This window comes from Entelurus aequoreus, linkage group LG10, assembly GCF_033978785.1.
Source record: "Entelurus aequoreus isolate RoL-2023_Sb linkage group LG10, RoL_Eaeq_v1.1, whole genome shotgun sequence".
Taxonomy (NCBI): Eukaryota; Metazoa; Chordata; class Actinopteri; order Syngnathiformes; family Syngnathidae; genus Entelurus; species Entelurus aequoreus.
This window is the reverse complement of record NC_084740.1, coordinates 43295484-43311871: the sequence shown is the minus strand read 5'-3', so window position 1 is coordinate 43311871 and position 16388 is coordinate 43295484. Positions and strand designations below refer to the sequence as shown.

Here is a 16388-nt window from a genome sequence, read left to right as displayed (position 1 = left end):
AGTTTCAAAATGGAACATTTGATTGAATCAATTAGAGCAGGGGTCACCAACGCAGTGCCCGCGGGCACCAGGTAGCCCGTAAGGACCAGATGAGCAGCCCGCTGGCCTGATCTAAAAATAGCTCAAATAGCAGCACTTACCAGTGAGCTGCCTCTATTTTTAATATTGTATTTATTTACTAGCAAGCTGGTCTCGCTTTGCCCGACATTTTTAATTCTAAGAGAGACAAAACTCAAATAGAATTTGAAAATCCAAGCAAATATTTTAGAGACTTGGTCTTCACTTGTTTAAATAAATTCATTTATTTTTTTACTTTGCTTCTTATAACTTTCAGAAAAACAATTTTAGAGAAAAAAAAAAACCTTAAAAAGGATTTTAGGATTTTTAAACACATATACCTTTTTACCTTTTAAATTCCTTCCTCTTCTTTACTGACAATTTAAATCAATGTTCAAGTAAAACATTTTTTTTATTATTGTAAAGAATAATAAATAAATTTTAATTTAATTCTTCATTTTAGCTTCTGTTTTTTCGACGAAGAATATTTGTGAAATATTTCTTCAAATTTATTATGATTAAAATTCAAAAAAAATTATTCTGGAAAATCTAGAAAATCTGTAGAATTAAATTTAAATCTTATTTCAAAGTCTTTTGAATGTCTTTTAAAATGTTTGTTCTGGAAAATCTAGAAGAAATAATGATTTGTCTTTGTTAGAAATATAGCTTGGTCCAATTTGTTATATATTCTAACAAAGTGTAGATTGGATTTTAACCTATTTAAAACATGTCATCAAAATTTTAAAATTAATCTTAATCAGGAAAAATTACTAAAGATGTTCCATAAATTATTTTTTTAATTCTTTCAAAAAGATTCGAATTTGCTAGTTTTTCTCTTCTTTTTTTCGGTTGAATTTTGAATTTTAAAGAGTCGAAATTGAAGATAAACTATGTTTCAAAATGTAATTGTCATTTTTTTCGTGTTTTCTCCTCTTTTAAACCGTTCAATTAAGTGTCAATATCATTAATTATTAATAATAACAGAGTTAAAGGTAAATTGAGCAAATTGGCTATTTCTGGCAATTTATTTAAGTGTGTATCAAACTGGTAGCCCTTCGCATTAATCACTACCCAAGAAGTAGCTCTTGCTTTCAAAAAGGTTGGTGACCCCTGAATTAGAGTCTTAAATAGGTCAAAAATTCATAACACCATTGATTTTGATTCATTATTATTTTTGGAGCGATGACAGTTTTAAAGAAAAAAAACAGCTTTAAAAAATGAGCTGCCTGCCACAAACGGCGCTTTGGATAGCCTTGCGTTAACGGGTGTTTTGCCCCTGCTTATTGTCTCTCAGGAGTCGTATGTGTGGAAGATGTACCAGGAGCGCTGCTGGGACTTCTTCCCTGCCGGAGACTGCTTCCGCAAGCAGTACGAGGACCAGCTGGGATAAGAACTCTGGCCCAGATGAAGACGTCAATAACGCCACGCTATGCACACTCTGACTGCACGCCTGCAGCAATCCGGTTTGAACCTTAACCTCACGGGAATGACTGCCCTTTTTTTTTTTTTTTTTTTTTAAACAATCCTGGCGTCTCCCACATCTCCTTACCGCGGTCCCTGAACGCATCATCTGTTAAACAGCCCCAAGGTGAGCGTGCGGACGCTGCGTTTTAGTGCCTATAGCAAAGTCACTGCTTTTGGATACGCTTTATTTACAGCGGGCGGGGGGGGGGCCCACTCTTTTCTGGGCCCCTCCACAAGCGGTGGTGGCCGTAAGAGCAGAGTGTGGTCAGTCAGCGTGTGAAGCGGCCGCACAGACACTTTGCACTCTCAAGTCTTACCACTCATGTCTGTCTTCTTCCCACTTCTTACTATTTATTTTCCTGTGGAGGACATGTTGCACCACCTGTTTGCTCTCCCATGGCTTTGAGTGTGTGTTTACTCTCAGGTGTGAAGCAGCGACCTCACTGGACTGCTCTTTGGGTCCTGATAATAAAGGGGTTCACTCACGGGGTCACGTGTGCTCCTTTTGCATGCTTGTGGCTCCGCCCTTTTCTCTTCTGGGCCACGCCCACACAAGATGAGGTTTCACTCATTTGTGGTGCCTGCTCTGCCAGAGAATAAGAAGACCTTCAGTGAGTGTCCAGACCCCGCTAGGTTCCGTATATCATGTGAGCTAGGGGTCATTAACCTTTTGGACCTCCACTCGAATATTGACATTTGAACAGTATTCATCTGTTAGATCTAACGTACAGTTTGACAGGATAACCTTGTCAAGGTCAAGGTAGATTTATTTCTATAGCACATTTTTAAAACTGCCCCAAAGTGCTGTACATATTAAAACAGAAAGGTAAAATAATAATAATCAAAATCACAACAAGCACAAAACATGCTATATATAAAACAGTTAAAATGCATAAAAATAGTGCAAAAAAAAAACAAAAGCGTAAAAGATTATAAATAATAAAAATCACAAATACAAAACATTCTATATATAAAACAAAGTTAAAATGCATAAAAATAGTGCAAAAAACAAAAGGTAAAAGATTAAAAAAACAAAAAAATCACAATAAATACAAAACATTTTACATACAGTATAAAACAGTGAAAATGCTTAAAAATAGTGCAAAAAAGACATAAGGTAAAAGATTAAAAATAATAAAAAATTACAATAAATACAAAACATTATACATTACAAAACATAAAATGCATAAAAATAGTGCAAAAAAGACAAAAGGTAAAAGATTAAAAATTACAATAAATACAAAACATTCTATATACTAAACATATAAAATGCATTAAAATAGTGCAAAAAACAAAACAAAAGGTGAAAGATTAAAAATATAAAAATCACAAATACAAAACTTACATATAAAACAGTTAAAATGCATAAAAAATGGTGCAAAAAAAACGGAGGGTAAAAGATTAAAAATCACAATAAATACAAAACATACATATATAAAACAGTTAAAATGCATAAAAATAGTGCAAAAAAGACAAAAGGTAAAAGATCAAAAATTAAAGAAATAATATTAAACATTCTACATATAAAACAGAAGAAATGCATAAAAATAGTGTAAAATAACAAAAGGTAAAAAAATAATACAAATCACAATACGAAACATTCTATGTATAAAACACAGTTAAAATGTATATAAATAGTGCAAAAAACAAAAAGTAAGATTAAAGATAATAAAAATCACAGTAAATACAAAACATTCTACATATAAAACACAGTTAAAATGCATAAAAATAGTGCAAAAAAGACAAAATGTAAAAGAATAAAAATATTTAATATCACAGTAAATACAAAACATTCTACATATAAAGCACAGTTAAAATGCATAAAAAATAGTGCAAAAAACAAAAAGTAAAAGATTAAAAATAATAAACATCACAATAAATATAAAACATTCTATATATAAAACACAGTTAAAATGCATACAAGTACTGCAAAAGGTAAAAGATTAAAAATAATGAAAATCAAGATAAATACAAAACATTCTACATATTACAGTTAAAATGCATAAAAGTAGTGCAAAAAAGACAAAAGATTAAACATTTTAAAATAATATGAAACATTCTACATATAAAACAGTTACAATGCATAAAAATAGTGAGAGAAAAAAGACAAACGGTAAAAGATTAAAAATAATAATCACAATAAATACAAAACATTCTACATACTAACAGTTAAAATGCATAAAAATAGTGCAAAAAAACCCCAAAAGCGGATAAAATAAAAATAATAAAAAAATACAATAAATACAAACATTCTATATATAAAACACAGTTCAAATAGATAAAAATGTACATGCATAAATCCAGCTCAGCTTGTGTTAAACGCCAGCGCAAATAAGTGCGTTTTTAAAGAAGATTTCCAAGTATGGAATGTCAAATGAAAGTAAAGCATGTTTATCTCAAAGAATATTATCAAGGCTTAGGTCAGGCTGATTGCAAATGTGAGTAATGATCAAATATACTGTAAAAGAAGGCACTCATAAAAACTGATGAAAAATAAATGTACATACAATTAAGCAGTGCTAAATCAATAATAATTAATAATATATATTTTCCTAAACTGTCAATAAAATTGAAGTGCAAATAAAAATACTGCTTAACCATTTTAATCATAATTTTTTGCGCTTAAGAAATTTCTCTGTGACTTAAGCTCCAGACTTCTTCTGTTTGTCTGGTATTGTCATTACTGCCACAAGTGGTGGAAAAGTGTAATACAACTAACAAATGTTTTCTGGCGGCCCAACAAGGAACTGTGATATAAGCGACCAATCCCGTGACACTTTTGGAGACATGGAAGCATTTATACTTTCCCATCTTAAAGCACTCACAGGAGAATAATTCTGCCTGGACCATATTTCGATACCTTTTGTCACCTTCGGTTGCCCGCTTAAGCACTTGGCGGGCAAGTAACGTTACATGTTAACAAAGCAAGCATGCCTGGTAGAAAGCACTCAACAGTGGGGCTCCACCTTTCAAAACGCTATTTTGCATTAAATATGCCATATACATGCTACTGATTAGCATTAGCAATTTTACATGGCATGTTGCAATTTGTTAATGAAAACCACAACTTGGATTGTTGAGTAGCAGTATGGGTTGCCAGGTGTCGTATGGGTTGAAATGTGAAAGGTAACACGTTTTGTTGCACCTTGATGTTTCCTGCGCTGCTTATCTAAAGCAAACATGGCGTGGAGGAAGAAGAAGAAGAAGATAAGGTCCTTTGTGTCCGTGTTTGTCCTGGGCGAGGGACATCGTCCTTTGCCCCACCAGGGAAGGAAAACAAGAATCTTGATCATGGTTTTTACTGTCGGAGTGCCGCTCCTCTGCGGGGTCAAAGGTTAATGTGCGTGCTGCACCTCCAAAGTCAACATGGCGCCCCTCCCTGCTGTTCGCTATAAAGGTGGCCCCCCTGCTAGTGCGCCTCACCCAGCCCACGCCATGGCTTTTGTCGCTCCTCCCGGGTACCAGCCCGTCTACGGCCCTGTGAGTACTTCCTCTTACTGTGGCCCCCATACCACTATTTTGCTACCGCTACCAACATTTATTTTCATACTTTTCGGTACTTTCTAAATAAAGGGCATCACAAAACATGGCATTATTGGCTTTATTTGAACAAAAAATCTTAGGGTACATGAAACATGTTTATTATTGCAATTTAGTCCTTAAATAAAATAGTGAACATATTAGACAACTTGTCTTTTAGTAGTAAGTAAACCAGGGGTCACCAACGCGGTGCCCGCGGGCACCAGGTCGCCCGTAAGGACCAGATGAGTAGCCCGCTGGCCTGTTCTAAAAATAGCTCAAATAGCAGCACTTACCAGTGAGCTGCCTCTATTTTTAAAATTGTATATATTTACTAGCAAGCTGGTCTCGCTTTGCTCGACATTTTTAATTCTAAGAGAGACAAAACTCAAATAGAATTTGAAAATCCAAGAAAATATTTTAAAGACTCGGTCTTCACTTGTTTAAATAAATTCATTTATTTTTTTACTTTGCTTCTTATAACTTTCAGAAAAACAATTTTAGAGAAAAAAATACAACCTTAAAAATTATTTTAGGATTTTTAAACACATATACCTTTTTACCTTTTAAATTCCTTCATCTTCTTTCCTGACAATTTAAATCAATGTTCAAGTAAAAAAAAATTGTATTATTGTAAAGAATAATGAATACATTTTATTTTAATTCTTCATTTTAGCTTCTGTTTTTTCGACGAAGAATATTTGTGAAATATTTCTTCAAATTTATTATGATTAAAATTCAAAAAAAATATTCTGGAAAATCTAGAAAATCTGTAGAATCAAATTTAAATCTTATTTCAAAGTCTTTTGAATGTCTTTTAAAATGTTTGTTCTGGAAAATCTAGAAGAAATAATTATTTGTCTTTGTTAGAAAAATAGCTTGGTCCAATTTGTTATATATTCTAACAAAGTGCAGATTGGATTTTAACCTATTTAAAACATGTCATCAAAATTCTAAAATTAATCTTAATCAGGAAAAATTACTAATGATGTTCCATAAATTATTTTTTTAATTTTTTCAAAAAGATTCGAATTTGCTAGTTTTTCTCTTCTTTTTTTTGGTTGAATTTTGAATTTTAAAGAGTCGAAATTGAAGATAAACTATGTTTCAAAATTTAATTGTCATTTTTTTTCGTGTTTTCTCCTCTTTTAAACCGTTCAATTAAGTGTAAATATCATTAATTATTAATAATAACATAGAGTTAAAGGTAAATTGAGCAAATTGGCTATTTCTGGCAATTTATTTAAGTGTGTATCAAACTGGTAGCCCTTCGCATTAATCACTACCCAAGAAGTAGCTCTTGCTTTCAAAAAGGTTGGTGACCCCTGATGTAAACAAACAAAGACTCCTAATTAGTCTGCTGATGTATGCAGTAACATACTGTGTCATTTATACCAGTGGTCCCCAACCACCGGACCGCGGCCCGGTACCGAATTAAGAATTTAAAAAAAAATAATAATAATAATTTTTTTTTTTTTTTTTTTTTTTAATGAAATCAACATAAAAAACACAATATATACATTATATATCAATATATATCAATACAGCCTGCAGGGATACAGTCCGTAAGCACACATGATTGTATTCATTATGTAAAAAAAAAAATTTTTTTTTTTTAAATACACCCCCCCCCCTCTCCCCACCGGTCCGTGGGACAAATTTTCAAGCGTTGACCGGTCCGCAGCTACAAAAAGGTTGGGGACCACTGATTTATACACCTCAGGGGTGTCCAAACTTTTTCCACTGAGGGCCGCACACGGAAAAATTAAAGCATGTGGGGGCCATTTTGATATTTTTCATTTTCAAACCATAACAAAATATATGGATTTTTAAAATTTATTTTACCTTTAGGGGTCCCGGGGACCATAAATAAAGGGTCTCAGTCATTAAAGTGTTAAAAATAAGTCAGATTATTATTTATTTTTTATTATTTAACGCTTACAGTAAATCTCTATATCAACTTCAAGTTGATATAAAGTAAAACAAATTAAAAAAAAATGTTTTATGGCTTTTCTGTCAAAAACAAATTAGTTTTTTTATAGTAAAACTGAAATATGCAGTATTTAGTAATTAGAGCCCTAAAAGATCAATAATGCAGGACACCATTGATTTTAATTTGTTCATATTTTTGAGTAATCACAGTGAAAAGATAAATAAAAAATCACTAAATATATTTGGGATCCAAAAGGTGCCCCACTCATAAAGTGATACATTTTTATTAGGTTTTTCTTTGACTTTCAACACTTAAGTCACAAGATCAACTTCAGATATATCTGTCCATTTTATGCTGGAACTATTACTTTGTTTGTTTTATGCGCTTTTGTCAAAGAAAACTTTGATGTTTGTATATGGCTACTACACAATATATGCAATATATTTACCACATAAAACATTTTAAAGTGAAATATTTGAAGTCATTGGAGCCCTGAAAATAATTCATTATAACATGGATTTTTTTGTCATTATTTTTTTTTTTTGAGCAATGGCAAAAAAATAAAAATAAAGAAAGACAAAAGAAAAAAAAAAACAGCCTGCATGGCAGCTTTTGTGTCAACATTGCAACTTTTTCTCGTTAGATTTAACCTCATTCCACTTTTTTTAATGTTCTTTTTTATTTTTACAATAGTATTTCCAGAATGTGTGGCGGGCCGGTAAACAATTAGCTGCGGGCCGCAAATGGCCCCCGGGCCGCACTTTGGACACCCCTGATCTACCTATTAGTATGTACACATTATAAAGGACAAGCTGTAAAAATTGATTATTAATCTACTTGTTCATTTACTGTTAATATCTGTTTATTGTCTGTTTCTTCTGTGAAAATGTAATCACTTATTCTTCTGTTCTTTGATACTTGACATTAGTTTTGGATGATACCACACATTTAGTTAGTAGTTACAGGATCATACATTCTTTCTTCTTCTTTTTCTTTAGTTTATTTGGAACATGAACACACTTACACTTATATTCTTCATCTCAGTACGTTAATAATGACTGAATTAATTATTTATATATTACAAACTGTTGTATATACTAATTCATAGATGTTATTTTATTATATAAAAAGGTCAGTAAATGATTTTATATAATTGTAAACGCTTTGAAGTGGGAAAGGGGTAGGATTAAATAAGCTTTGCTTCTTCCTACTCCTTTTCGGGCATGATGTAAATGAAATGATATGAAATTGTGTGATGTATTATGATGTAAATGTGTTCATGTTCGAAATAAACTAAAAGAAAGAAAGAAAAAAGTATAATACATCACACAGTTTCGTATCATTTCCCTTTACATCAGGGGTCACCAACCTTTTTGAAACCAAGAGCTACTTCTTGGGTAGTGATTAATGCGAAGGGCTACCAGTTTGATACACACTTAAATAAATTGCCAGAAATAGCCAATTTGCTCAATTTACCTTTAACTCTATGTAATTATTAATAATAAATGATATTTACACTTAATTGAACGGTTTTAAAGAGGAGAAAACACGAAAAAGATGACAATTACATTTTGAAACATAGTTTATCTTCAACTTCGACTCTTTAAAATTCAAAATTCAACCGAAAAAAAAAAGAGAAAAACTAGCTTATTCGAATCTTTTTGAAAAAATTAAAAAAATAATTTATGGAACATCATTAGTAATTTTTCCTGATTAAGATTAATTTTAGAATTTTGATGACATGTTTTAAATAGGTTAAAATACAATCTGCACTTTGTTAGAATATATAACAAATTGGACCAAGCTATATTTCTAACAAAGACAAATCATTATTTCTTCTAGATTTTCCAGAATAAAATTTTTAAAAGAAATTCAAAAGACTTTGAAATAAGATTTAAATTTGATTCTACGGATTTTCTAGATTTTCCAGAATAATTGTTTTGAATTTTAATCATAATAAGTTTGAAGAAATATTTCACAAATATTCTTCGTCAACAAAACAGAAGCTAAAATGAAGAATTAAATTAAAATGTATTTATTATTCTTTACAATAAAAAATTTTTTTTTACTTGAATATTGATTTAAATTGTCAGGAAAGAAGAGGAAGGAATTTAAAAGGTAAAAAGGTATATGTGTTTAAAAAAGGTTGTATTTTTTCTCTAAAATTGTCTTTCTGAAAGTTATAAAAAGCAAAGTAAAAAAATTTATGAATTTATTTAAACAAGTGAAAACCAAGTCTTTAAAATATTTTTTTGGATTTTCAAATTCTATTTGAGTTTTGTATCTATAGAATTAAAAATGTCGGGCAAAGCAAGACCAGCTTGCTAGTAAATAAATACAATTAAAAAAATAGAGGCAGCTCACTGGTAAGTGCTGCTATTTCAGCTATTTTTAGAACAGGCCAGCGGGCGACTCATCTGGTCCTTACGGGCTACCTGGTGCCCGCGGGCACTGCGTTGGTGACCCCTGCTTTACATCATGTCCGAAAAGGAGTAGGAAGAAGCAAAGCTTATTTGATCGTACCCCTTTCCCACTTCAGAGCGTTTACAAATATATACATTCATTTACTGACCTTCTTATAATAAAATAACATCTGTGAATTAGTATACACAACAGTTTTGTAATATGTAATTAATTCAGTCATTATTAACGTACTGAGATAAAGAATATCTTATTTTCAATAAGGTTGAAAGTAATTCTCATAATTCTTCTTCTTTGTACTTTGTATCCAATCCACTTTATTTATATAGCACATTTAAACAACAAAAATGTTTCCAAAGTGCTGCACAACAATAATAAAAATAATATTAAAATAATAATCAAATATTATCCTTAGCTCCACCAATGACTGAATAAAAACAAAAAATAAATATAGAACCAATATAAAAATAAAAAAATAAAAAAAATGATTAAAAACGATTTTAAAGGGAAAAACCAATTAAAACAGTAAATAGAAATCAGAATTTATAATAAAAAAAACACAGAGGACCACACAACTCACGTAGTGTTAAAAGCCAAAGAATAAAAGTGGGTCTTAAGACGAGACTTGTAAGCACAAATTAATTTGAACAACCTCTTAAAGTGGATCATATCAGTACAATGTTTAACTTCATTACTTAATCATGGAATTCCACATACTGATATGCTAAAGGTTCTAAGTGTTGTACGTGCATACAAATGTTTTCAATGACATTTTCCTCTAAGGTTATATTTCTTCTCTTTAGTTGAGAAGAATTGTTGTACATTGGTCATATTCAAAGTCCTCATGTGTCCAGGGACGTATTTACTGACTTCAGAAACATAATATTAGTTGTGAAAAAAGATGATCAATGTAATCATAGTAGTATCGACTAAATTTGCTCTTGTACTTGGTATCATTACAGTGGATGTCAGGTGTAGATCCACCCATGGCATTTGTTTACCTTCAGGCTTGCTGTTAGCGGTTAGCTATTGTCTCCTCTTACAGTGAAGCATGTTTAGCTATTCCTCGTCCTCCAGAGATAATGATACTTGTACTTTATTTGTCGCCATGGAGACGAGGATTAGTGATTTAGAAGTAGCTAAAACCCTGCCGACTGTGAATGGACGTTTGCCGCTAACTAGCTAGCCATGTGTTAAAGCAGCTCTTCCTGAGGGTGTTTCAGTGTTATAACTTCACCTTTATCTTGACTTTTTAAGCCATTCTCCCTTTGTGTCTGCTTGTAAGTACTCCGTGTGTGTGTGTGTGCGCATGCTCCCCTGCTCGTAAAACCAGCAAGTTCATGACGTGCCGTCATGATCGTTGAAAAATAAATAAAAATAGGGAAAGGGTACTTTTCAAACAGAGTATAGTACCGTTTTTGATTGATAAGTACTGCGATACTATACTAGTAGCGTACAACCCTGGTGTGTACACACGATGAAGTACTACTACTACTACTACCTGATGTCAGTGAGAGTGTTGTCACCCCTACAGACCATCCCCTACATGGGGCCCATCTATGGAGGTCTGAGGGAGGGAGCCTCCATCTACTTCCACGGCTCTGTGCCGGACAACATCACCAGGTGAGGCCAGCAGTGTCACAGTGTGCAGTGTCAGAGTGCGGGAGTGTCGGAGTGCGGGAGTGTCGGAGTGCGGGAGTGTCGGAGTGCGGGAGTGTCGGAGTGCGGGAGTGTCGGAGTGCGGGAGTGTAAGAGTGCGGGAGTGTAAGAGTGCGGGAGTGTAAGAGTGCGGGAGTGTAAGAGTGCGGGAGTGTAAGAGTGCGGGAGTGTAATAGTGCGGGAGTGTAATAGTGCGGGAGTGTAAGAGTGCCGGAGTGCCGGAGTGCGGGAGTGTCGGAGTGCGGGAGTGTCGGAGTGCGGGAGTGTCGGAGTGCGGGAGTGTAAGAGTGCGGGAGTGCCGGAGTGCCGGAGTGCGGGAGTGTCGGAGTGCGGGAGTGTCGGAGTGCGGGAGTGCCGGAGTGCGGGAGTGCGGGAGTGCCGGAGTGCGGGAGTGTCGGAGTGCGGGAGTGTCGGAGTGCGGGAGTGTCGGAGTGCGGGAGTGTAAGAGTGCGGGAGTGTAAGAGTGCGGGAGTGTCGGAGTGCGGGAGTGTCGGAGTGCGGGAGTGTCGGAGTGCGGGAGTGTCGGAGTGCGGGAGTGTCGGAGTGCGGGAGTGTCGGAGTGCGGGAGTGTCGGAGTGCGGGAGTGTCGGAGTGCGGGAGTGTCGGAGTGCGGGAGTGTCGGAGTGCGGGAGTGTCGGAGTGCGGGAGTGTAAGAGTGCGGGAGTGTAAGAGTGCGGGAGTGTAAGAGTGCGGGAGTGTAAGAGTGCGGGAGTGTAATAGTGCGGGAGTGTAAGAGTGCCGGAGTGCCGGAGTGCCGGAGTGCCGGAGTGCGGGAGTGTCGGAGTGCGGGAGTGTCGGAGTGCGGGAGTGTCGGAGTGCGGGAGTGTAAGAGTGCGGGAGTGCCGGAGTGCGGGAGTGTCGGAGTGCGGGAGTGTCGGAGTGCGGGAGTGTCGGAGTGCGGGAGTGCCGGAGTGCGGGAGTGCGGGAGTGCCGGAGTGCGGGAGTGTCGGAGTGCGGGAGTGTCGGAGTGCGGGAGTGTCGGAGTGAGGGAGTGTCGGAGTGCGGGAGTGTCGGAGTGCGGGAGTGTCGGGGTGTTAGTGGAGATCTGACAAGGAGGGTGTGGGGGTGTGGGGTGTGTGGATGACATCAGCAGTCAGTAAAAGTGTTCTAGAATGTTAGAAGAGCGTAAGGACCCAAAGAAAGTGTGTTAGGTGACTGCAAGCTGACTGTCTGCAGGTTCTTCATCAACCTGCTGTGTGGTCAGTCTGAGTCCAGTGACATCGCCCTCCACTTCAACCCTCGCTTTGACGGCAGGGACAAGGTGGTCTTCAACACGCGGCAGGGGGCGTCCTGGGACCAGGAGGAGAAGGTCCGGGACATGCCCTTCAGCAAGGGGGAGGCCTTTGAGATGGTCATCGTCTGCTCCTCACAAGGCTACCAGGTGTGACACGCTCACCTCGCCACCTGACACACCACCTAATCCACCACCTGACTCACCACCTGGTCCCACAGATCAAGGTGGACGGCAAAGACTTCCACACCTTCCAGCACCGCCTGCCTTGGGCCCGGGTGTGCGGCCTGCAGATCGGAGGAGACGTGTCCATCCAGACCATCAACATCATGGGGGTGAGTCTGTAGAACCTGGGCTAAACATAGATACTAAAAACTGGTGAACGCACCTCGTGTACGTCAAATTAGGTTTTTGTCTTTTATTCTGAAAACAATTCTTAAAGGAAACATCCTCGGGATGTTGCAGAATCTTTCAACAAGATTTTCTATGTGCGGAAAACCAAAATATCTTATTTGAATCCTTATTTCCTTCATGGTGACATTTTTAAAGCGCAATAGACCAAAACTGAATTCATGCTAAAATGAGCGACTTCTGTAAAGTAAATAAATAAATCCTGCAAACATAAACAACTCATCAAGCTGACTAGCAAGAACAGCTTCTTCCTGGTCATGTGACGCATTTGTTGCTAGGCAGAATGTTTCCTTGGCAACGGCATTTGTGCACATCAAGGACAGGGAGAGGCGGCAGGTGAGCAACTTCTATAAGATGAACAAATAATGAAGAAATAAACAATAAATAATGAACAAATAAAGCAAGCTTTACAGTACTTTTATAAAATGATTAATACAAAAATAATAAATAAAAACATAAATAAATTATACATTATTAAGGGAGAAATAAATAATGAACAAATAAGGCAAGAACAGTTACAGTATGTTGAGCAACTTCTACAAAATAAATAAGTAATACATAAATAATAAATAAACAAATAAAAGGAGAAATAAATAATAAACAAAAAAAGCTTGCTAGCAAGATCAGTTACAGTATGTTGAATAACTTCTATAAATAAATAACTAAATACATAATTAAGAAATAAACAAATAAATAATGAAAAAATAAAGCAAGTTAGCAAGATCAGTTACATCATGTTGAATAACTTCTATAAATAAATCATCATATATATATTAATACATAAAAAATAAATAATAAACAAATACATCATGAAGAAACAAACAATAAATAATGAACAAATAAAGCAAGCTAGCAAGATCAGTTACAGTGTGTTGAACAACTTCTATAGATAAACAATAGATAAATAAATACATAATATATAAATAATAAACAAATAAATAATGAAAAAATAATAAAGCAAGCTAGCAAGATCAGTTACAGTGTGTTGAATAACTTCTATAAATAAATAAACAATATATAAATAAAATAATACATTATTAAGGGAGAAATAAATAATACATAAATAAAGCAAGAACAGTAACAGTATGTTGAGCAACTTCTATAAATAAATAATACATAATAAATAAACAAATACTAGATTAATAAATAATGAAAAAATAAAGCAAGCTAGCAAAATCAGTTACAGTATGTTGAATAACTTCTATAAATAAACAATATATAAATAATAAATAAATACATAATATATAAATAATGATGAAATAAACAATAAATAATGAACAAATAAAGCAAGCTAGCAAGATCAGTTACGGTGTGTTGAACAACTTCTATAAATAAACAATATATAAATACATAATACATAAATAATAAACACATAAACAATGAAAAAATAATAAATGATGAACAAATAAAGCAAGATCAGTTACAGTATGTTGAACAACTTCTATAAATGAACAAATAAATGAAAATGTGAAAGATGTGTTGCTAGGCAGAATGTTGCCATGGCAACAGGGAGAGGCAGCAGGAACAGAAAGTTAGACATGAAGGCACTTTGTCAAAAACAGCACACTTGGCATTTGGAGACAAATTCATTTACTCATCAGTTTGTCAATAGATATGATCCTTAAATTGTACTCTGCTCTTTGCAGGGCGGAGGCATGGGCGGAGGCATGGACGTAAGTACACATCATTTCCAGCATCCATCAATTGCTGTTTTGCCAAAGTGCTAAAGCAGCGTGTGTTGCTAGCAGGGATGTCACCCCGGAGGAGGCCCAGCGGTACGTCAGCTCAGTTCTTCATCTTCCATCTCAAGAATGTCCTCACCTCTTTTTACTTGTGCTGCAGGGAGGATACCCGGGCGGAGGCATGGACTGTGCAGTAAGATCTTCATCAAACATTTTTATTAGGAACCTATTTTCCCCTCCATTAAGCGCAGCGATATTTAGGCCACACCCACCGGATTTCAGAAGAAATAAATATGTTTCCTTATATAAGCTGCAGGAAATATTCTGTAAATGTTTATTTACATACCTTAATTGTTTCCAAACGGTGTCTGTATTAGGGCAGTAAAATGGACAATCACACAAAACAAAAGTCATCGTCATGGACCCACTAGCTGCGCAAGCTAGCTCTCCAAAGTGATGGGATTTACTGAGGAATTTGTGAAAGTGAAACAATACAAAAAGAATGTCATTGTAAGTTAATAATACTAACACACACTTGTAAACCTGTTAGCATATTAGCGATGCTAGCTTGATGACATTACGATAGCACGTACAAACATGCATGCAAACACTCCAACGGACATCACACATGGGACACATTAAATAAGAATTGTTTTAGTTATATTGTAAAACTTACAAACGTTACTTGGAGTGATGAATGAAGAATCCATATGAGTAGAAACGCTATGGACGGTTATAATTCCGGTTTAAGGATGGAAACAGGGATTATATTTACAACCTGCAGCACTTGTAGTGAGCGAACTTGTCCAAAAGATGGCGCCGTAGTACAAAGAATATAACACCTTTTCAGTGTCTTTGTCGGTGTTCTGTGAAAAACTCTTTGTTGAATACAGAACATTATGACGTTTTGGTGAATTTACAAAACTGAAACAATGCAAAAATTAGGGATGTCCGATAATGGCTTTTTGCCGATATGCCGATATTGTCCAACTCTTTAATTACCGATACCGATATCAACCGATACAGATATCAACCGATATATGCAGTCGTGGAATTAACACATTATTATGCCTAATTTGGACAACCAGGTATGGTGAAGATAAGGTACTTTTTTTTAAAATTAATCAAATAAAATAAGATAAATAAATTAAAAACATTTTCTTGAATAAAAAAGAAAGTAAAACAATATAAAAACAGTTACATAGAAACTAGTAATTAATGAAAATTTGTAAAATTAACTGTTAAAGGTTAGTATTATTAGTGGAGCAGCAGCACGCACAATCATGTGTGCTTACGGACTGTATCCCTTGCAGAAAGAAACAACCCTTTTGTGTGAATGAGTGTGAATGGGGGAGGGAGGTTTTTTGGGTTGGTGCACTAATTGTAAGTGTATCTTGTGTTTTTTATGTGGATTTAATAATAAAAAAAAACAACAAAAAAAAACAACGATACTGATAATAAAAAAAACGATACCGATAATTTCCGATATTACATTTTAACGCATTTATCGGCCGATAATATCGGCAGACCGGTATTATCGGACATCTCTAGCAAAAATATTTCTGTTGTAAGTGAATAATACTAACACAGACACTCGTAAACGTGTTAGCATATTAGCTAATGCTAACAATCACACATGGGACGCTTTACTAAGTAAGAATTTTTTTAGTTATATTGTAAAACTTACAAAAGCTTCTCGGAGTGATGAATGAAGAATCCGTACGCGTAGAAACGCTATGGACGGCTAGAAGACGGAACAGCACCGCTACTGTCAGGTTCAAACACTGATGACGTCTATTAAACAAGACAAGAGGAATTCAATTTGGACTCAATATTGAGGAGAGTCGTCTGTACGCTGTACCCTCGTACAATATCTCAGCACGCTCTGCCAAAAGATTGCACGCCTCCTTCTTTTTTTTTTTGGACCCTCCCCGACCACACGGCCACCGCTGTTTCCAAAGGACAAAGGTCACAAAAGGTTCACAGAAAAGGTCGTAAACAATTCACAGAA

At 35.3% G+C, this 16388-nt stretch overlaps 2 protein-coding genes across 2 annotated transcripts in view; both read left to right on the top strand.

Moving 5' to 3' along the window:
- The window catches only part of ryr1b (ryanodine receptor 1b (skeletal)), a 297504-nt gene extending 295930 nt beyond the window's left edge, over positions 1 to 1574 (top strand). Inside the window, exon 107 of the mRNA XM_062060917.1 lies at positions 1352 to 1574. Within this exon, the coding sequence (XP_061916901.1) occupies positions 1352 to 1447 (96 nt within the window). The 3' untranslated portion in view covers positions 1448 to 1574. The remainder of the gene's footprint in view (positions 1 to 1351) is intronic.
- A 148-nt stretch (positions 1575 to 1722) lies between these two features.
- The window catches only part of LOC133658656 (galectin-4-like), a 35472-nt gene continuing 20806 nt past the window's right edge, over positions 1723 to 16388 (top strand). Inside the window, exons 1-7 of the mRNA XM_062060918.1 lie at positions 1723 to 5001; positions 10929 to 11017; positions 12230 to 12434; positions 12506 to 12619; positions 14342 to 14368; positions 14444 to 14470; positions 14538 to 14570. Of these exons, the coding sequence (XP_061916902.1) occupies positions 4888 to 5001; positions 10929 to 11017; positions 12230 to 12434; positions 12506 to 12619; positions 14342 to 14368; positions 14444 to 14470; positions 14538 to 14570 (609 nt within the window). The 5' untranslated portion in view covers positions 1723 to 4887. The remainder of the gene's footprint in view (positions 5002 to 10928; positions 11018 to 12229; positions 12435 to 12505; positions 12620 to 14341; positions 14369 to 14443; positions 14471 to 14537; positions 14571 to 16388) is intronic.